At 44.3% G+C, this 21,798-nt stretch overlaps 1 protein-coding gene across 1 annotated transcript; it reads right to left on the minus strand.

Moving 5' to 3' along the window:
- Window positions 1-7,688: 7,688 nt before the first annotated feature.
- On the minus strand, window positions 7,689-19,956 carry LOC117054233 (extracellular serine/threonine protein kinase FAM20C-like). Its single transcript, XM_033162856.1, has 10 exons — window positions 19,327-19,956; window positions 18,274-18,437; window positions 17,873-17,951; window positions 15,911-16,003; window positions 15,496-15,611; window positions 14,974-15,154; window positions 13,663-13,772; window positions 11,181-11,262; window positions 9,486-9,545; window positions 7,689-8,537 (listed from the first exon to the last, which is right to left on the minus strand). The coding sequence occupies exons 1-10, from the start codon at window positions 19,800-19,802 to the stop codon at window positions 8,261-8,263; spliced, it is 1,638 nt and encodes a 545-aa protein (XP_033018747.1). The 5' UTR covers window positions 19,803-19,956; the 3' UTR covers window positions 7,689-8,260.
- Between the last annotated feature and the right edge of the window lie 1,842 nt (window positions 19,957-21,798).

Raw genomic sequence — 21,798 nt, forward strand, 5'->3', positions numbered from 1 at the left:
ATGAATATATAAACCCCCTTTCCCAAGCTCAAGTCCCTCCTTCGCCGCCCACTAGAAAGGGGCGTGCGAAGTTTACGCCTTTCGCGTCCGCCTATGGTTGCAATGTCAAATCCAACCCCCATTCCCTTTTCCATTCCGCAAAGCCCCTTATTTGGCTAATCTTTCCCGTTCCCCAAAGCCCCTTACATACTGTTTTTAGCAATAAAGGTATGTTCCTTTAGTTCACTGAAGCATGTCAGTATCTTGTTTTCTTGGTGTTCTTCTTAACCGCAATTTCTGCAAAAGCATATAACACCTGTTCTTTATGTTAGCTTCTTTAACCACAATTCCACAAGCTATATTACAAAGGCCCCAGATAAAAATCCCCTAACCATTATAACCATATGGCCTTATGACTTTTATTTAAAAAGCAATTAATATGAGCAACATTTGTTTTAAAAAGGCAGTAAAAAAGCAACATAAATTATTACTCTCAGGGGAGATTTTTGTTCACCTTTGGTGCCTCAAGCTTCAGGACAGATTAAAAGAAAGGACTTCTTCGTGCAGTGGATAATTAAACTATGGAACTTGTTTCCACATGAGGCAGTGATGGCCACCAACCTAGATAGCTAATTAGACAAATTAATGGAGGAGCGGACTAACAGTGGCTAATAGCCACAATGGAGGCAGTAAGCTTCTGATAGCAGTTGCTGGAAGCCACCAGAGGGGAGAGTGGTCTTGCGCTCAAGTCCTGGTTGTGGGTTTCCTCCAGGCTCCTGTGGTTGGCCACTGTGAGATTTGAAGTCTTAAATGCCACCAATACATGGAACACATGGAAGTACAACTAAATGAAATGAAAGGAATTGTTTTATTGAATTTCTGATGTTTGTAGGTCCATCAGTGATTCCTGTTATCATGAAGCACACGTTTGTGTGGCCAAAAGAGCAGGGGAAGAAAATAAAAAGTATGATCAATAATCAGTTTGCAAGCAGTGATGTATAATTTGCTCAGAGACTAGGCATGGATTCCCTGTGGCAGCCCATCTTATAGAAATACATAGGTACCAAATGTTGATGACTTCTAGGAAGAACAGAGAAAGAAACCAGGAATGTTATCTGGGTTCTGCAGGCTGTTGTGGTATGATCAGAGCTGGTCCACCCATTATGTGGAGGCCTCAGGTGGCAGAAGCACGAGAGGCAGTATCCCACTCATCCCACTGCTTCGGGAGCACTGAGTTTAAGTGAAAGGGGGACGTTCCAGTGGTGAGCTGGGCCAGGTGGCTAGAGATTTGGAATGATAGGAGTGTGATAGGCAGTAGGCAGTATATTCCTGTTTTGTCTCAGTTAGTGAAAGGGATGGGCACCCTGGGGGTATCATAAATAAATATACCAATTACACCCCTTTTCTGACTCCTGTTTGCATGACTTCTTCCCTTAGAAAAGCAGCTGTATATGCAGATTCCTTGTGTATCATTAGTGGGCTCCTCCAGAGGATCTCTTTAGTAAGCAATTGGCCTGATTTGCCTGCACAGAGCTTACACAGAGTAAAGACTATGCCCAGTCCTTATTGAGCATTTGTTCCAATTTGTTTGTGCATTCCTCTTGATTTGGTTGCGGGATGACAAAGCACTTTAATCCACTTTAACTACACAAATTACGGGTACATTTCTGGTATGTGTTCGAATCCCTCCTGGAAAATATTGACAGTCTGAAGGCACCCAGCATATAGTCTGATAGGACTAATACATGCATACATACATGATACAGGAGCTGCCTTTGGACTTGCAACCAAAGACACGTGGCACAAAAGGAAAGGGGGAGGGGAGAGAAAGAAAATGAAAACAAGGAAACTTGAGCACCCAAAAAATCTTTCCAGTAGCACAATGACCAAGTAGAATGGCCGCTAAGAGCAGTTTCATGAAGAGAGGCACAAAACGGTAGGTGATCCGAACCAATGGATGGTTTTTGCAGCCTCACCTCTTCCTCAGCTACAGCCTGGTGGAAATACGTATTTGTTGTAACAGCCTCAATGAAAGGGCCAAGACAAGAAATGTAGGGTGCTTAGTATACCTTTCATGTGTGAAGTAACTCCTGTAAGGACCCGTTCTGCATTCAGTGCTGAGGAACGAACAGGTTGCAGAGCAACCAGAAGGACCTATTTGTGTGCTGGGTACTTCCCAGTACAAGTAAAATACTGGAACAAACATAATCAACTGGATTACTACACTAGTGCACTCATTACTAGAGCTCTCTCCTGTTTATTCCTTCTACTGGTGTACCTGGATAAGTGCAGCCTCCGTCACTTTTCCTTCCTCTTTAGAATCCAAAATTATAGCCATTAATCCTCAACGAGCAAGGCAGATTTATTTAGTTCTTTTAATCTGGCAGTGTGGCAATCTATTCCATTCCTACAAGGAGAGAGAACACCTAAACACAGGCCTGAAGTTAACACAATCTAAGAATAACAGCCCAAACCCACAACAGTTTTAAGCAGTACTTTGTTCTCCCCACTCTAGCTACACTCTTGGCATGAAATGATGCTAGAGATTAGAATCTAGCTCCCTCTAGTGGAACGAAATTATAATTTTTGTGCTGAGTCTTGAATCATATTTCCAGTTACAGGTAGGTAGCCGTGTTGGTCTGCCATAATCAAAACAAAATAAAAAATAAAAAATTCCTTCCAGTAGCACCTCAGAGACCAACCAAGTTTGTTCTTGGTATGAGCTTTCGTGTGCACATGAAAGCTCATACCAAGAACAAACTTGGTTGGTCTCTGAGGTGCTACTGGAAGGAATTTTTTATTTTGTATTTTGTCTTGAATCATAGAATTGTAGAGGATAGTCCCAACTCTCTGCAAGGCAGGAATGCGCAGCTTTCCCCATACAGGGATCAAACCTGCAACCTTGGCATTATCAGCACCACATTCTAACCAACTGAGCCATCCAGGCATACTAATACGATGGAGGTGGATAAATAGGATTTCCATTTAAACTGTATGTAATTTAATTTTTAAATGTATTATTTGGTGGAATGAAATGGTAAATGGTTGAGGGAAATTACCCTAGGCATGTGATGGGCCTGTCCTTCTCTGTTTTCTACAAATGGTATCATAATGGTTTTGGAAATGTGTCCTCTCTGCCCATGTTTTCCCTTTAATTCTCCCCATGCCAAAAGCTTAATGATCCTTAGTGCAAAGTCCTATAATCCCAGGCTAATTAACATAAGGGAGTCTTCTGTTGCAGGAGTGGGGGAGGGAAGACAGGGGCAAAATCAACAAAAATAAAAGAACTAAATGGAAATGTACATTTCCTGCGCGCACACAAAATAAGCTTCCATTTGGGCCATTGTGAATATACTGGTATATATTAAGGTGTGCATGTACAGGTACAGAATATCTGTGCACATGCCTAAAACAGAAGGCAGAGGAGGAATATTTGAGGGGAGGGACAGGAAAGCAGCCCACCACATACATTGTGTCAAGATCTGTCCACTGGTGTGGAAGACAAGTAGTGGCATAGCAGGTAAAGGTAAGGTAAAGGACCCCTGGATGTTTAAGTCTGGTCAAAGGTGACTATGAGGTGCGGCACTCATCTTGCTTTTCAGCTGGCAGCCGGCGTCTGTCCACAGACAACTTTCTGGGTGGCATAGCAATCAATATGCATGACTTAAAAAATGGGAATGGGTAGAAGCTAACATGCAGAACATGTGCAAAGAGAAATCCAATCCTTATGATCTGTTTTACAATAGGAGATCCCAATCTGCAAGTGCCCTAAAACCAAGAGGTAGATCTCACAATTTTTTGAAATGCACACATTTCCTGACATTTCCCCACAAGTTAGACTGTACATCTCTCTGCAAACATCCATCTATGACATGATCAGAGCTAGGCATGATATCACAGGGAAAGCTAAGAGCACATTGTTGTGGAACTGCCCTGTGCTGTATTGTTCCCACTCAGTCAGGACCATTCTGCAATTCATCCTGCAATTCAACAGAATGTGAAAATACATATTTACATTGCATCAGAACAATTTCCCATCTAACCCAGGGATAGGAGAGGTGGTGTAAAATTCTAATTGTCATGTGGACTTGGACCAGAGCTTTACAAGTGTGTGAGAGTGTAAGGTAAGGTAAGGTAAGGTAAGGTAAGGTAAGGGAAGGGAAGGGAAGGGAAGGGAAGGGAAGGGAAGGGAGAAGGGCTGTGTGGCTGTTTGTCTATATACGAGAGTGAAGAGAAGGCTGTTTGTGATGCTGAGCATAAGGGGAGACTGTGTCTGTGAGAGAAAGAGACTGTGTGTGTGTGTGTGAGAGAGAGAGAGAGAGAGAGATTGGGCCTACAAACATAATTTTTATTGCACATTCATAATGATTTACGCTCATTATGCTATTGGGGCAGTCATACAAAATCTCACTTTCCATACAGTTTGCACCTGCAAAAGTTATGGGATTGTGAAACTGCTTCATTTCCAGTCAGTGCATATCCTGTAACTTCCTGCTGGAATCCTGTATTTTTTTTATGCCACAAATGTTTCACTTTATTTTTGTCCCACTTTTGTTGTGTGGTAGCTACTATGGACAGCAACGATGTGGTAGCACTGAGATAGCACTGCAGAACAAACTAAAGCAAAATAAATCCACCATTAAGGCACTATTATTGTGTCAAGAATGTGTTTTGGAATACACTCACAATAAAACACCAGCCAGGAGGAGCCCCCCCCCCCGGGGGGGGGTGCACTCAGAATGCAGTCCTTGAAGCCGAAAGATTTACCTTCCCTGCTTTACTATAACACAAAGTAAAAGAAAAGGTTCATTCGGGGAGGGGGGGGGACAAAAAACAAATACAGCTCCATTCAATGCAGTTTCTAATCAGAAGTAAGTTCCACAGTACTTAGTGAGGCTTACTTCCAGGAAAGTTTGCACAGGATTGCAACCTCAGACATAACACACCCTGCACATGCACACGCACACACACACACACACAGAGACTCTGTGATTTAAGACACTGCTCACTAGCTTGAACTGTCAAGGCTAAATGAAAGTTCATGATGGCCTACTAATCTTCAGAGACATTTAGTTCTCTCATAACAAAGCAAACCCTCTCTACTGCCACATAAGCAGGATTAATTCCAGAAAGCTGACCTCCAAACTACAGCTCTTCTCCATCATTCTTCATTTATAAGAGAGATTTCCCAATCTACTAAATAAGACTTGTCTGGTTCTGAGCCACTCAGGCTTTGGTTGCGCTGCAAATTGGAAAAGACCTCAGTCACATATGGAAGATAAGGGGTAGTGATCAATTTATCTAGTAGAACATGTCTGCAGAAGAATTATCACGAATATAGAACTTACACAAACACACAACTGATTGAAAACAAGGCAGACCAAATGGGTCTGCTGAAGCAGTCTTAGTGTCAGTCAAATACTCTTAGCCCTGATGTCTGCCTTAGCATTGATTCCTGCCTTGGTCCCACCACCACTGACACCTGTTTCCCCCTCCAGTCTACCCTTCCCCCCAGCTAGTGACAGTGGGTGGGTCTGGGAAGTCACCCACCATTTAAATTTTCCCACAATGCACTGGGGCACCCAACACTCAAGGGCATTGTGGGAAATTAAAACAGCAGGTGGCTTGCCAGACACTGTCGTCAGTAGGCCCTCTACTGTGGTGGGTCCCTGAAACCAGCAGCCTGGTCTTGTGCTGAGATTAACCTTTGGGTTTAAGATGGAGGCTTGGAGCCAAGATAATTTAGCTAGTGAAACGCAACCCATGTCAAATTTTGCGTGTATCTTATATTTTCGTCACATTTATTCAACTTCATGGGAACCAAAAACCTCTTGTTACAAGAAACTGTTGAAAAGGAAAGCCCTTATGAACACTGAGGGCCAATTAGTAGGCACAATGCAATATTTTCAGAGAAAGCAACAGTACAGTTTGAATAAGCAACAGCAGACGGGCTCATTGTTACTGAGGTTGTTGCCAAGGGTGCTTTCTCTCATTAGGGCACTTCAATCTTCATTTGGAGAAAATAATGAGAGAAACAGCAGATAAATTGGACGGGATCAGAATTTAAAAACCATAACACCAGCACTCTGACATATGCAGCAGACAATATGGCCTTGGCTCTTTGCTTCTCTAAGGACCTGCAAACCTTACTCAAATAATTTGTTATTCATTTAATGCTTTGTTACATGTGCATTATGACTTTCTTTCCTACGATTAAAAGCAGTGTGCAAGGGGTTCACAAGTGGCCTCTACACAGGCACTGACCTGGCCCAGATTTGCATAGATCCCTATATTTTTCACATTTGGAACTGCTTTATACATTACAAAATTCCTACACAGAAGGCCCTTCCATTAATTAATGGGCAGTCATGTGTCAGATCATCACATTTAACAACATAGGCTTAGATATATAGCTCAGTCAGTAGAGCATGAGACTTTTAATCTCAGGATCGTGGGTTTGAGCCCTGAGCTGGGCAAAAAGATTCCTGCATTGCACAGGATTGGACTAAATGACCCTCGTGGTCCCTTCCAGCACTACCATTCTATGATTCGATAGGTTTTCCCCTGAATGCACATAGGCTGGGAAGCTGTGCCTGCCTGTGGGATCTCAGTGTGTCTATAACTCACAGGGAAAGTGCCACACATGCAAGTGTTATACATGATGATCTTCCTACAGAGTACATGTTATTTCCACCTAGCTGGCCACTGTGTGTGTGTGGGGGGGGGGGACACAATGCTGAACAGCTGACTGAAATGCTTGGGGGGGGTTCATAGCTCAGTAGAAGCCCCAGATCTGCTCTGGAGAGTTTGGGGAAACCGCAGAACAGATTGGGGGCACAGTGGGGGGGCACACAGTGAGAAGCCTGGGAGAGGAAGTCCCATTATGCAAGCAGGACAGGTTGCAGCCCATGGTTTTGCATGCAGATGTTCCCAAGTTCAGTCCTCTGACATCTCCAGTTAAAAAGATCAGGTCACAGGAGATGACAGAAAATAACTTTCTTTGACTTGAGACCCTGGATAGCTGCTTCTAGTCAGAGCAGACATTCCTGGTCTTGGTGGACAAGCAGTTTGGTATCTGGCAGCTTCCTGCAGTGAGTTGTTTTTGTTTCGTTTCATGCATTTTCTCATGATCGTGTTCTATTCTGACAACCACTTTGAGCATGGTTTGCCCCGGGAAAGTCGGCATAAAAATAAACCAATAAGGCTGACTGCGCGATTTATATGCTGCTTTTCCATGGGAAAAAAACTGCAGTGGTGGTGACAGTTTATGATGATGGTGATAATAATTAGATAGACCTTGGTCTATGAGAGAGGAGGCTGCTTTTGTTACTGCTGTTTCTAGGCACTCTTGGAGTTTTGCATAGCCCATAGTACTGTTGCCATCTCTTCTTTGATCACAAGTAGAGATCAGGGAGCTTTGTGCGTAAAAGCAGGAATGAACTTGCTCACAGCATCGGTATCTTAGGACAACGGGGCCTGAAGTCCCTTCAGCCTATGATTTATTGGCACCTTCAATCAGGGACTGAAGTGGGTTGAAAAGAATGTTAGCAACACCTGGCAAGATCAAGATGAGCGCACATAGTCTCACTTCTTTTTCATCCCCAGGCAAGCTAACATAGTTAACAATGGGAGGTTGGGCAGAGTTCACGCTTCCATACAGAAGCCCAAAGCACTGCAAATGGCTCAACATAAATAGCAAGAAGGGGGTATGAGAGAGATTCTGGGCTGTATAGATTGCTCTGAGAAGTGGGAGGAGGAAGAGAAGGCACATTCCTTTCCTATAGCTACAAAGGAATTATACAAAGGAACAGAAATGAAGCTCCGCTGGGCATTAATAACTTTAATGGGTTGCCAACATGATGCCCTTCAGCTGTTGTTGGACTCCAGCTCCCATCACTTCCAGCCAGTGGTCAGGGGATGATGGGAGTTGTAGTCTACCAACACTTGGAAGCCACCATGTGGGCTACCCCTGCTTTAACTATCCTTCCATTCAAACTACAGCTTGCCCATCAGGCTTCCAAGGCTTCACTGCAAGTCTCAAGACAATTCAAGAGCTTGAATGCTCACAGTTTTTCCTTTTATACTTGGTCCAAGTTTTGCTTCCAGGACCTCCCTCTTGTTCTTTTAAGATATTCCACGTTCCATTCTCCCTTGGTTGCTCCCTAACCCCTTTATGTCCACACTGTAGTACAGAATGACTAGTGACTTCCCTACGGCAAGGCTTGAAGGTAAGAGGTAGCATTAAAGAGGTGTGTTTGAAAGGGCTGGGAATCTATCCCCTTCATGCAGCACTACTTCTCTTGTCACGCAGCTCTGAGGATGTATACTGCTGTCCTTTTAAGTCATTTATCAGGACTTCCTGGCTTTCTCCACTCTTCTTCATGCAGTCCTCCACCATGTCTAATATCTTCTGGAGCCGCCGGTCCAATGCCTTCAAGTGAGGCTCCGCTAAGACTGGTGACAGGTGATCAGTGGCCAAGGACTCACGCATGACGTCACTCAAGCGATAAGGCTCCATAGCAAGCAGTTGGAGGCGCAAGAACGTTGACTTTTTTATACTGGATCCATCAACAGCAACAGGAAAAAATCAAGGAAGGACAACGTTTTTAAAAACCCAACCATGAGAAACGTCACACTGAGCATTTTCATTAGTACATGCACGGACTTGGGATATCAGAACCACATCAGAGGCAGGGGTGAGAGTGGGCAAGAAGTTATAGGGTCAGACTAACCACAAACATTATGGATTCTTGCCAAATAATTTCCTCCATATTTATCCCGAACCTGAAAGCAAGAGTACCATGCCATGAGTGTTTCAGGGTGGAGGAAATGCTGAGTCCGTTTTCATATCTGATGAAATTTGCTCTGTTGTTGCCGTACATAAAAGGCTCCTTGTTTTAACCAAAAACACTTGCATCTCCCTTTAGCTTCGGGAGGTGGTGGAAGTAGCTGAGTAGGCTTTCTTTAACTCAGAGTGTGGACATTTCAGTTGGCTTTTGGCAGAAATGAGCCAAATTGTGCTGTGCTCCGGTGTATCTGCTGGGAACTAGCTTAGGCATGCATGCTTCAGATAGCTGAGATGAGAGCCAGTTCATAGAACTGTAGGCTTGGGAGAAAGGTCATCAAGTCCAATGGCCAGCCCCTCATGATTAACCAGGAGTAGCCAATGTGGTGCCCTTCAGATGCTTTTGATTAATGACCAATGGTCAGGGATTATTGCAGCTGTAGTCCAAAACATATGGAAGGCTACCCCTGGCCTACACAATATGCCACCAGCAGAGCACAGTGGTGGACAAGGTGTATGGGCTTATGTAGAGGAGGCAAATGGCAAACCCACACCCTTCCATGCCACTACAATTTGACCAGAGGAAAATCCTTAACCTAAAAACTGAGATCAGTTTGGCCTATAGAACCGAAAAGATTACCCACCTCAAAATAATAAGACTTCCTTAATTATACCCCCTCCAAAGACAGAGTATAAACAAGATGGGAGAAATAATCCTTACATGCAACATTGCTGAAGTGGAACCAGAATGGACACTTCATCATGGGAGTGTCTCCCGAACCTGAGAAGAAGAAAAGGCACAGATGGTTTCTCTATTTTTGGGAGATGCTAACATGTTAGACTCCATTATCTTGCTCAATAAATACTTCTTTTGATATTTAAAAGTCCAAATGTTGCAAATGATGTAGATTAGGTGTGTTTGTGTAGCGTAGTATTCATGATCCTGTTGCAAAGTTTACTTTCCCCGCAGAATTAATATATTTTGGTAGATATTAGCATGGTGTAGAGCAGGAATGTGACCCGCCAGGTGTTGCTGGACTATTAACAGGCACCATCCTTGACCATCTGGCTACACTGGCTGGGGCTGATCAGAGCTGGAGTCCAACAATAGATGGAGAACTTTTCCATCCCTGTGTAGAAACAGTTTTGTACTCTCTAGCTGTCATTTGCTATATTCAGGGTATCCTATAATTATATCAGGAAGGGACATTGGAAGGGAAGAGTAAATGGTATGGAATGGGGAAGTTGGAGGACAGCCAGACCACTTAATGTCTCCCACATATTGAATTGATATCAGTAAATATCTATACAATTTTAAGGATTTTTTCCTTTCTTTCTGTTAAGGTATAGAGATTTTTGTTCCTAAAAAACAACAACCCAATTCTGAAAGTATCACAAACCACAAGGCCATCTTCTCCAAAGTGTGTCAAGTTTCTACGTCCTCACCATACTTTTAAAGCACATTTAAAGCTTGTGGCTTCCCCCAAACAATCCTGGGAACTTTAACAAGTCTTCTAAAAGACAAATATCTTTGGGTCGGCTGGAAAGAGCTTTTGATTACATCGTTGTCAAGTTAAAACTGAGTTGCATTTCTTAATCAGAATATGTGGGTCTGTCATTACCATCAGCCATCGAGCACTTTCCAACAGGTCAAGTCCAAGACATTTCACCACCTGCGGTGAAGAACAAGATAACATTGCGCCCCCCCCCCCCAATTCCTTATACAAAAGCTGACCGGGCTTGCAATCAAATCTTTCATCAACAGTGGACACTGGGCAGCATCTTTTGCCAAATCTGAGAGCCAGTGTGGTGTAGTGATTAGAGTTATGGACTAGAATCTGGAAGACCCAGGTTCAAATCCTCATTCGGCCATGGAGCCCAGTGGGTAATCTTGGGGCAGTCATTGTCTCACTCTCAGCCAAGCCTACCTCCTGGGGTTGGTTGGGTGATAAAATGGGGAGGAGGAAAGGCGGGATACAAAGATCATAATAATGATATTCTGAAGACAGCAGGTTAACTTGGAAGGTACAGTGCAGGCCATGTGGCATAGTTGAGCCCTCTAACATCCCGCCACTTTCCCAGGGCTGCGGCACCTGCTGTCTGAGGTGGCTGCCTCACTCTGCCTTACAGTAGGGCTGGCCCTGCCTGATATAATCAAATGATGGTTTGCTAAGAGCAGTTCAGGATGAACCCGCCACAGGGCCACCTTATACTCTGGTTCTTGCCTGCTTTAGATCCTTGTCTTGTAAGTTCCTGCTTTCAAAGTTCACTTCCAGAAAAGCAGCTCATCTTAAATAACCGCCTGAAGTAGGAATACCCTAGCCCTTTCTTCAAAATGCAGATCATTGTACGACAGAGCTCAAAAGCAGCTTCCCCTGGTCCCTCGCCCACACAGGGACGCACGTTGCATTCTCACCCTCGGCCATTGTCCAGATGAAGGAAGAAAGTGTCATTCCCAAACTTGTCAAAGGTCTCATAGTGGTGGCGATCCATGTTTCCTACACATGGAGACAAGAATTACAGAAGAGGAGGCAGATAGCAAAAATCAGAGGAGGAAGAAGAGGAAGAAGGTATTAGAAAAGTCCATCCTGAGGATCTTGGGGCAGGATATAAATTCCAAGACCAAATGAAGAAGAAAAAACTGCAGACAATATCATATAGCAATTATCAGGCAATATCCTTATTCCATGCTGTTTTTCTAGAAAAAAGAGGTGCCGGAACTCACCATACCTCCCTTGTTCTCTTAGAATGGCAACCGCGCCCACCTGAGAGGTGCCAGAACTGAGTTCCGGCAAGTTCCAGATGAAAAAAAAGTCCTGTGTTTTATTCAGGCAAACTAGAAAGGCTCAAACAGCCTGAGGCCATCAAAACTCTTCATCTGATGCTAATTAAAAAGAGAGTGGCTTCCAGGAAACTCTGGGAATTGTAGTTCTGCGAGAGGACTAGTGTTCTAACAGCTCTCAGCACCCTTAACAAACTACAGTTTCCAGGATTCTTTGGGTGTAAGGCATGACTGTTTAGTCCAGTGGCCCTTACCTATGTTTAGGATAATAGAGGAAGCCTATTCCCTCCCCCTCCCCCCCGAACTCTTGAACTATCCTCAGCAGAGAGATTAAATAAATAAATAAATAAATGAAATGCCCAGCTATTAATTGGTCAGTGTGTGCAACCTGAAAGCTGTTAGATAGGGCAGAAGTAATTATGAAGAAGTATTAAGTGGAGCAGAAGCGATCTCAAGGACAGAAATAACAAATCAGCCTAAGTTATTGGCACTGATGACAAAAGGATGAAAGGAGGGGAATCCATCCAGCTTATGTAACCTGTTAAACCATAGCCAAATGGTGGGCAAATCAGATGCAAACCTCCCCCCCCCCCCAATGATGTGATTGGCACAGACGTAAGATGAACTGACGCTGGTATTGTCAAATTGAGGAAAGAGAAAGAGTAGGGATGAGAACAATATAAAGAGCCTGTGCTGTTATTTATTTATTTATTTATTTATTTAGTATGTATCCTGCCTTTCCTTCAAAAGTAGCCCAGGGCAGCATATTGTATATAGGGGGGAAAATCTTTAGAATATAAGGAATCTAGCTGATCAAGAACAGAGGCCATGTGCTCTTTAATTCTGAAGTTTCCAACCTCTAATCCACTGGGAAATCTAAGAAACTATTTTGTGCACCAGAAAATACCCACTTCACAGGGAAAATAATAATAATCTGGTAATGAACAATACACCAAATGATGGTGGTGGCAGTAGTAGTGGTGATTAATTAGTTCAAGTATTTATTTACCACTTTTCATTTTTTTTAAAAATTACAAATTGGTTTGAAAGTAAATAAAATAAATAAATAAAACACAAGAGAAGAAAAGCGGGCAACCAACCCCCTTCAATCTTTTTTTTTAATAAATATGGGAGGGTCAGCAGGCCTCCGCAGTCGCCAAGGACAGTGTCTGGGGGAATCATGTTGGTCACTTTCTCCCAGCCCACCTCTGACTCCAGCAGCCCCACCCCACCCCTGCCCCATCCCCACATTGTTCAGGAGGACCCCTTACCCTCTAAGAGAGGCTTTTTGGGAAGGGTGGAGGTGGCTTCAGGGAGAAGGAGGAGACCAAAAGCTTTTCCTTCATTAACTTCATGATCCAAGCCCTTCACTGACTCACTGTGACATGTTTTCACTGGCAAATAACCTGCTTCATCCAATGTGCGAAATTGGATTGGAGGGTGGGGGGAAGGTGCAAGGATACGGTCCCATGAAATGAGGTACGCCGGAGAATAAGGCGACGTCAAAAGACAGGTGAGAACGAAACAATGGGAAATGCAAGTCAATCTGCTTAGCGGGTTGTGTTCTAGTCACGTATATTAACACAATGCACAGCCAGAGATGCTTATTCCGGGGAAGCTGGCTGGGAGGCAGATGTATGCAGACTGAGTTAATTTGTTTCTCGAGAACTCTCAGTGCTGCTGAGTTTCCATCGAGCCTACGAATAAAATGCAATGAGGCAAAGTCTCTCTATTAAAGGCTGAGCTAAAGGACTGGAATGACACAAAGGAAAGAGTTGTAGCAGCCAGAAACTGGGAGACATAGGAAGCAGCTCAGACTTTTTGTCCATCTATCCCGGGATTGTCTGCTCTCTGAGGGGCATAAAGAAGGTCCAGGTTCGAATCCTGATGTCTCATGGTAGTACTGGGAGGGATCCCTGTCTGAAATCTTGGAGAGCCATGACAAATGGTCGGACTCTGTATATAAGGCACCCTTCTGTGATCCTTTTTTTTAAACTGCAGATGCCAAGGGTTGAACTTGGGACCTTCTGCATGCAAAACAGATGCTCTACCCCTAAGCTATGGTCCCGTCCCCAAATGCAGTGCAGCTCGCAGGAGGAAATGTACTCAAGCTCACCCATAAGGAAGTCAAGCACAGTCATGTCGATGAGGTTGAGGAGTCGGGATACGTTGTCATATGGTGCCGTCTGTCGCACCTCTGTGCAGTAATCATCATCTGACTCCCACCTTAGAAGAGACAGTCATGAAAGGTTATCATTAATTGCTTATGGTGGGGACAAACGTTTAATTTAACTCTCTAGCCTCTCTAGTTCCCCCAGGTCATCTCGTCATTTGTCAACGTATCCATCACCCTGACAGGGCACAGATGTTAAGTGTGATAACATAAATTCTGTTTGAGGCTTTTCATGTACAGCTGCAGTGCTTTGAGACCACAAACAGCAGAGTCGGGGCCTCTTGAGTTGAATATGTAATGCAATTTTGTGGCACTGGCTTTTAGAGCCAGGTTGTGGCTCCAGAGCTTAAAACAAAAACAGCTCAGGAGGTGGTCTCCAACAGAAAACAGATCAGCATGTGTTCACCCCCTAGCTAAGGCGGAGTTAATTCTTCCTGCTTGTACTGCTACTTTTTCAAACATTTACAATAAAGCAGTATAAAAAATAGTACAGTGGTACCTCGGGTTACAAACGTAATTCGTTCTGGAGGTCCGTTCTTAACCCGAAACCGTTCTTAACCTGAGGCGCGCTTTCGCTAATGGGGCCTTCCTCTGCCGCCGTGCCGCCAGCGTGCGATTTCCATTCTCATCCTGGGGCAAAGTTCGCAACCCGAGGTAACTACTTCCGGGTTAGTGGAGTTTGTAACCCGAAGCGTTTGTAACCCGAGGTACCACTGTATTGTATTTATGAAATAAACGCATAAGAAATTTGTACCCATCTGACTGGGTTGCTCCAGCCACTCTGGGTGGCTCCAGCAATAGAAAATCATAGAAATACCAGCATTTCATATTATCCCACGAGCACATTCCTTTCAGGAATTCCTGCTACCCTTCCTGTATATTGACAGAGCCAACCAGCCCTGAATGAGCCATGGAACCAGTCTGCTGGTTGGTTTACTTCACCACCATGGAGCACAGCTACGTTGTGCACACAAGAACTAGTTAGAAGTGATGGAGAAAGGGCAAGCTAAGAAGTGCTGAACAGATATGGGGAAGTGTGATGGTGTCACCTAAATTGGAAGGTTGGGGGAATGTAAATTCAGCACCCCATGCGGACTCTTCAATGTCTAGGGCAGCCCTGGTTTAGGGACATATATACATTGCTTCCTCAGTCTTGGCTCATCAATTTTCTCCTTTGGCTCTCTTCATCCAGAGCTTGCTTTTCACAATCTCTCTTTCAATACTGCTCCTCCCTCTGCACCTGAGCATACTTACTGAGCTTTCTTGGTTTTGGAGTAAGAACGCCTCCAGGGGCTTCTCCACGAACGCCGTTCAGCCAGTTCTTTGTCCGGCAGGAGGGCCGCCATCGAGCCTTCGAGCTGGTCAGGTTTGCCACACAAAGCGTGTTCCGTGGAGCAATAGTAGGAACACTCGCCAAAGAAGCAGACGTTGCCGGCTGGGTTAACCCACGCAAAATGGAGGAAAGCAAACGTCAGGGAATACCAACAGCTCGTCAACATGCTACCACATGTCTTGTGGGTGCAAAGCAACACAACAGGAGAGGAGAATAGCTTACATGGTTAGCACAGTCGGTCTACACCAAGGCTGAGGGAGCCGTGGCTCTCTAGAGGTTGTTGGCCTCCTCCCCTTCATCTGTCCCAGCCAGCATGGCCAGTGATCAGGGATGATGGGAGCTGTAGTCCACCAACCTTTGGGTAGCAACAGGTTCCCCACACTTGTTCTACACAGTAGAGCTCATCTTATGAAGGAGGGATAAACAGGGGGCAGAGTGCTCACCTGGGGAGATGAAGAAAGTCTTAAGCAGTTTCCTGTCCGTTGTGATATCACGGATTTCTTTGGTTATATTCACCAAACGGCCAGAAACGGGGGGAATTCTTCGAAAATCCAGGATCCTCCCCAGAAATGATCAAAATGGGAAAGTGAAACAAATTCTGTTTGCAGCTGGACCAGATAAACACTCTCAACAAAGACAACGAATCCTACACAAATGCTCGTTATCATAGAACATACAATCAGTTTGGAAAATAGCCCTGTCTTTTCTGCTTCGTACTAATACTTGTCTTGGACACTATCTTTAGTGTAAATTGCCTTGAGATGGTTGTTTAGAATTGATAAATCAATGATAATGATAATATTTGGCAGCAGTCTGCTGCACCCTACAGGACAGGAGAGTGCACTGTGCTGGACTCACCTGTCAAGGTGAAAGGCTGCTATTTCTGCATTGTGCCGTTCAAAATCTGAGAAGTAAAAGAAATCTGCTGGAGTCTCCTGATCTCGGGTTTGCCTGGGGAGGGGGCACGAAGAGAAGGCGTGGGTTATCAGAGATGTTCACTGTCGAGTGTTGAACAGAAGCCCACACATCTTTTGCAACTCATAGTCACTCTGCACACTGCACACATCCCTTTTGTTGGGTGTTCATAATGATTTGTGCTCTAATTTACATACATGATTCTGTTTTCAATACTGTTTGCACCTGCAATAATTTCAGGTATGGACACCCTGTAATGTCCTGCTGAAATTCTGCAACCTTTTTATACTACAAATGTTCCAGAGCAGCTTGTGTGTGTGTGTGTCCTGATTTTGTTGCACTATAGTAGTGCAAGAGGGACCCTTCAGAGAGCAGTAACGTAGGGGAAGTATCACAGAACAACTAATGTGGAATGTTCTGTGGTCAGCCCAATATAAGCCCACCATTAATGCACTGTTATTGTGTCAATATTGCAAGATACACCCACAAGGAAAAAACCAAACACCTGTCTGGAGAAGCCCTGAAATTTTAATCCCAGCCATGCAAACTAGGAGCGATAGAGGCAGAACTCTGACACAGAAGTCTAGGGCCCATTCTAGTATAACAAGCAGGAAGCCCCCATCCCACCCCCAATAGTTGCCCTGGTTTTGAAGCAAGTGAAACAATACACGTAACTCATCTGAAGAAGGGGGAAGGGATGTAAGACTACGAGGTCCTCCAGTCTAAAACAGCCTAACTGCACCACTGGCCAAGGCTGAAACAATATTGTTGTGGCCTTAAATGAAAGGGGAGAGGAGTCCATTGAGAACAACATAGCACAACATTTCACATCTTTCACCACCAGAGGTCGCACCTCTCCATCAGAAACAAACCACAAACATGGAGGGCTGAGTTCGCCATTTACTGCGGGAGCTAAAACTGATCCAAGGTGATCGATGGTTCTCTGCCATTTTCACAGTAACGGCCTAGGTTTATCTTATGCTGCATCATTGTTAGGAGGATGTTGTTGAACGATGGTTCACAAATCCCATAATTAATTCTATAGAGACATCTGCTTTATGGCCCATGAAAACTGTTTGCTGTTAACTATTAGCGAAGCGACAGTGGGGTGAGTGCCCATGGCCAGGGAAGAACTGCACCCCTAACCCACCCCCAAGGCTGCAAGATCCCATATTTTCAGGAGACAGTATTACAACGCTTCCATCGCTAGGTTAGGGCTATTGAAATCCCAGTTTGGTTAGAAATGTGGCGTTACAAAGGCCATTAAGCCCAGAGTCTAAACTTGTGCCATTGCTGAAGAATCTGGGCAATGATGAAGGGAAAGCATCCGTTTCAGCCAACAATGCTTGGTAGTGCGCAGTGACGTCATATTATTGTATTTGCAAACCGCTCTGGGATCCTCAGACGAAGCGCATAGCTGTCAACTTTCCCCCTTTTTTGCGGGAAATTCCCTTATTCCAGCGCAGTTTCCCATTGCAAAAAAAGAGGGAAATTGACAGCTATGGCTGTTTCCCAATGCAAAAAATGGAAGGTTGACAGCTCTGGATGAAGGGTGGTATAGGAATTTAATAAATAAAGAGAGATTGTGAGGTGGCAGAGATGGTTCTCCAGGGATGTGGTAATCAAAGGAGGAGCCTTCACTACAGTTGCTCCAGAGGGTTATGTCCAAACACAGCCTTGCTTTTAGCTCTGTTTGGAGAACTGGCATGAAGGGGGTCACCCTCACCCTCTTGCTACACAGAGGCTGCCTGGTAACTAATTAACTCAAAGTTTGGAAGGTTCCAAGCACAATCTGTTTTCCATGTGCAGTCCATCGACAGGTTATTGCCACGCATGAAAAAGAACTGAGACCCAGGATATTGTTATAGAGGGCCTCTAAATGCATTGCTGGCCTTCCTTACTCACTTCATGGGTTTGAAGAGGGCTTGTCCGTGGTTGGGAAAGGTCATGATCAGCTTCAGTTGTGTCCCTCCAGGCTTCTGAACTGAAATTACATTAAGAAGGAACAAGGCTCAAGTCGCCACCTTTCCCAGTTTTGAGAATGAGGAGGAAACAACCCGGCATTTTAAATATTAACAGAGTCCGCTCTGGTGCTTAGCACTGAGGCAGAACATTCCAGAAAGCGGCTTATCCCCCTTTCCCACAAGACTCTTGTCGGGATGGTTTAACAGGCCAGGTGTCAAACTGAGAGGGAGAAAAAAGTGGAGACTGAAAGAGTGGGGGGGGGAACCAAGGCAAACAGGCAGGGTGAAGTGAGAAGAAAGCAAGTATGAGCGGCCGAGGGACCTGAATGTGGCACAGAATACCTGAGCTGACAATTGGCTGCATGGCCAAATCTTCCATCGTGGCATGGCGAGCAGGGTCATGGCGGGCATACAGTTCATAGCGATTGATGCCAGTGTAGAACCGGAGCCAAGCAGGGTTGGTATCGTGTTTTGGAAGCTTCACGTGTGCCTTATTGTTGCTAGCCCTGCAGATCCAACACCCCCACAATACACAAAAACAATTGCATATATTATCATAGGCTAGTGAGTTCCAGGAGGTAAAAGAAATCTGGCTACTGAGAAGCAAGAGGGAATGATCATGCGCTGGACCAAAAATTTCTTATGTGTCTTTTTTTGCAATTCTCCATTAATGAATGCAAGAATAGAATTATCAGGTCCCCCCCCCCCAGCACTAGAATGAACAGCATGCTTATTCAGGGGTATCAAAAGGTTTGGAAATGTACACACACAAAAACCCTTTAGGAAAAAGAGCCCAGGGTGGAGGAGGGAGGGAGGGAGAAAAGCAGGCCAATGAGGACTGGGTGTACTGGCTGGCTGTTGTGAGGTGAGGGGATGGAAGGGAGGCCTTTGCATTCTTTAATTGGAAAGCGGGCAGCCATGGCCTGTCTGAAAATGTTGCAAAGAAGCTTGGGCCCCCATGTATATCTAGCTGTGCTTATCAAACGGCAGGCCAACATTCTGAGCCCAGCTGCCCTGAGAGATCAGAAAATGGCAACGAAGTGCTGGTAGGGGCATGTGCTCCGTGGTGAAATTTGTTTTTTCCCCATATCTAAGGGCAATTTCTCAGCCTAAGACCCTGAAGAGCCACAGTCATCAAAGGTAGACAGGATGGCCTGCTAGTCTAACTCATTATAAAGCAACATGTATCCCTATATTAAGTAGTAACAGAGAATCTTAGAGACTAACATATTTATTATGGCATATGCTTTGGTGGACTCAAGCCCACTTTGTCAGATTTGATGAAGTGGGTTTGACTCCATTAATGCCATCCCTGCAGAGGATGCGTACCAAATTGCATGGGCCATCCAGCTATCCCTATGGAAAAAAACAAAACAAAACCCAAGAGCCTCTCACCATTCATTGCTACTTCTCACAAACATCTTCACCTTTGGTCTGGTAGCAAACAGCTTGTCTTTCTTCATAACTTTTGGGATTGGAATCTTGTAGAGCGGATGGTCGAAAAGCGCAGCCAGTTTGGACCTGCCTGTCCATGTTGGTTTTTCTTCTGCTTCTTTCGGCTCGAAGTTGTGACTTTGGAGGGGGATGTTGCCCCTGCTACCTGCGTGCGGTACGCCTTCTGGTGAGTGAACCCCTTTCTCCAGGGAGCTGTTGCTACCACTGAAGTCCTGGAGAATCCTCAGGTTTAACTTATTCTGGGCTGATAACGCAGGACTAGGTTGATCTTCTACTTTGCGGGTACATCCACAAGAATCAAGACCAGCGGAGAGCGTCAGATCCAACACCATGTGTACCAGGACAGCCAAAAGGAGCAGAGAACAGAGAATGACTTTAAATTTCCTTTGGAACAGAGAAGGCAGGTGGTGTACCATCCTTGTGAAGTCCTAGGTGTCAGCAGCACAAAATGTATGACGAAGGTCCACGTGTCAGTAAAAATAATAATAATAACCCGCAATTTGATCCCCACTCGAAAGGATGTAAAGGATGTTGTCTAAGGTATATTCCCAGCTTTGGGAATCCAAAGGAAAAAGTAGAAGCTCAATAATTATTAATATTATTATTTTAAAAAAGCAAACTATTTCTTATAAAAAAACAAAACCTCTCCACTTATGCTATGGTAATCCTTACAAGGCAAAATACATAAATAATTCTGGGTCTTGTATAAGGCTGCTTCTGCTGGGAATCATTCCACTCATGTAGAAGTCCTCAGCAGGAAAAGGGTAGAAAAGCAGGTTGCAGATGAATTTAATGATGTTGATAAGGGAAGAGCAAGTGGTGCCAAGGTTAACATGAACTAGTTAAACTCCAGATTGATAGCAGCAGATTGGTCAATGCCACAAATCTCTTCGAATTATGTTATTGCATCACAAACTCTTGTGGACCCTCATCGTCCCAGCAGGCTCACATATTGATTCCCTCCTTTCACCTACAAACACTGTCAGCTACCCACCTACATAATTCATATGACTTCTTCCTTCATCCATTTTTAAAAGTTCGAACTTCACTGAAAAGCTGCAGTGGCTCAACAACTGTCCACAAAAGAAAAGAAGAATTAAAACAAGTTTCTAGGATTCTCAGGCGCAACAGAGGCACTGCCCGCTCCTTCCATATTCATTGTGTGGGGGTTTGTGAAGGGAAATCAGATTTTTTTTGAGGGAATTGGCATAAAGGCCATGTGTTTTATGGGGCTCATGAAAATATTGATATGTGGCACCTAGATCTGAGCCCTTAGTTCCCCCTTTCCTCAAAGCACTCCATACATTAAGTGCATTATTTTATAACTCCTGCTAAGTCAAATAAGTTCGAAGAATTAACACCCCCCCACCCTTCAAAAAAATAAAATTCAAGCTATTCCTTTATTAAGCCAACCATACTGCCAGAAAATAACATGGAATGCTTTGAGTTCTCCATAACTCTTCAACAGGCTAGATGGTAAACAGAAGGGGGAGGGGAAAAGTTGGCTGATGAAAGTTGTGGTGTCTGCATCTGGTCACCAGAAATGTGAGAGAAGGCAGCACACATTCACATGAGCCTCTATGGAGTGCTATCCAGGTTTCAGGTTGCATAGCACCTGATAAATGCATCAGATGCAGGCTCCAAGACTTCACCATCAGCCAACTTCCCCTCCCCATTTACAAACCAGGGAGAACTCACAAGCTAGTACACCATTTTGGCTGGTCTAATAAAGGTATTATTCTAATGCGAATTTTGGATTTTCATTGCTGTTCTTGGGACAAACACACCTACATTCTCTCTCTCTCTCTCTCTCTCTTGCTAAAAATTATCTCTTGCTCTTCCTGCACAGTGGCTTAGGTGGTGTTGTCACATTTTATCTTTAAAACAGCTCTGTAAAATACAAGGCTTCTCCAGATGATCTATTCATTCAGAATTCATCCTGATTTGCACAAAGCTTACACAGGGGTTAGTCCATGTGTGGCCTTTATTGAGCATTTAGCCCAATTTGCCTGCAGGATGTTAACACATCTTCTTGTCAACCATCCATCCATTCCACACTTTTCAATGTGTTTCTCTGTCACTTTCCAAACTGCAAGAAGTCCTTTTCGCCTTTAAGTGGATTTGTTGCAACTGGGCAGCAGAGCACTTTAATCCAATTCAATTGCACAAACCTCAAGTTCTGGTGACTGCTTGAATCTCTCCTGCAAAATGATAGCCCAGAGGCTCCCAAGATGATTGCTCTGCCCAAGGTAACCTTTTTGAGATTTCTAGCTGAATGATGGCACAGCACCTTTTAAATCTTTGGCCCCATCTGCACTATACTTTAAAGCAGTATCATACTGGTTTAGACAGTCATGGCTTCCTCCAAAGGATCCTGGGAACTGCAGTTTGTTAAGAGTGCCATGAATTGTT

This window comes from Lacerta agilis, chromosome 10 (assembly GCF_009819535.1).
Source record: "Lacerta agilis isolate rLacAgi1 chromosome 10, rLacAgi1.pri, whole genome shotgun sequence".
NCBI lineage: Eukaryota > Metazoa > Chordata > Lepidosauria > Squamata > Lacertidae > Lacerta > Lacerta agilis.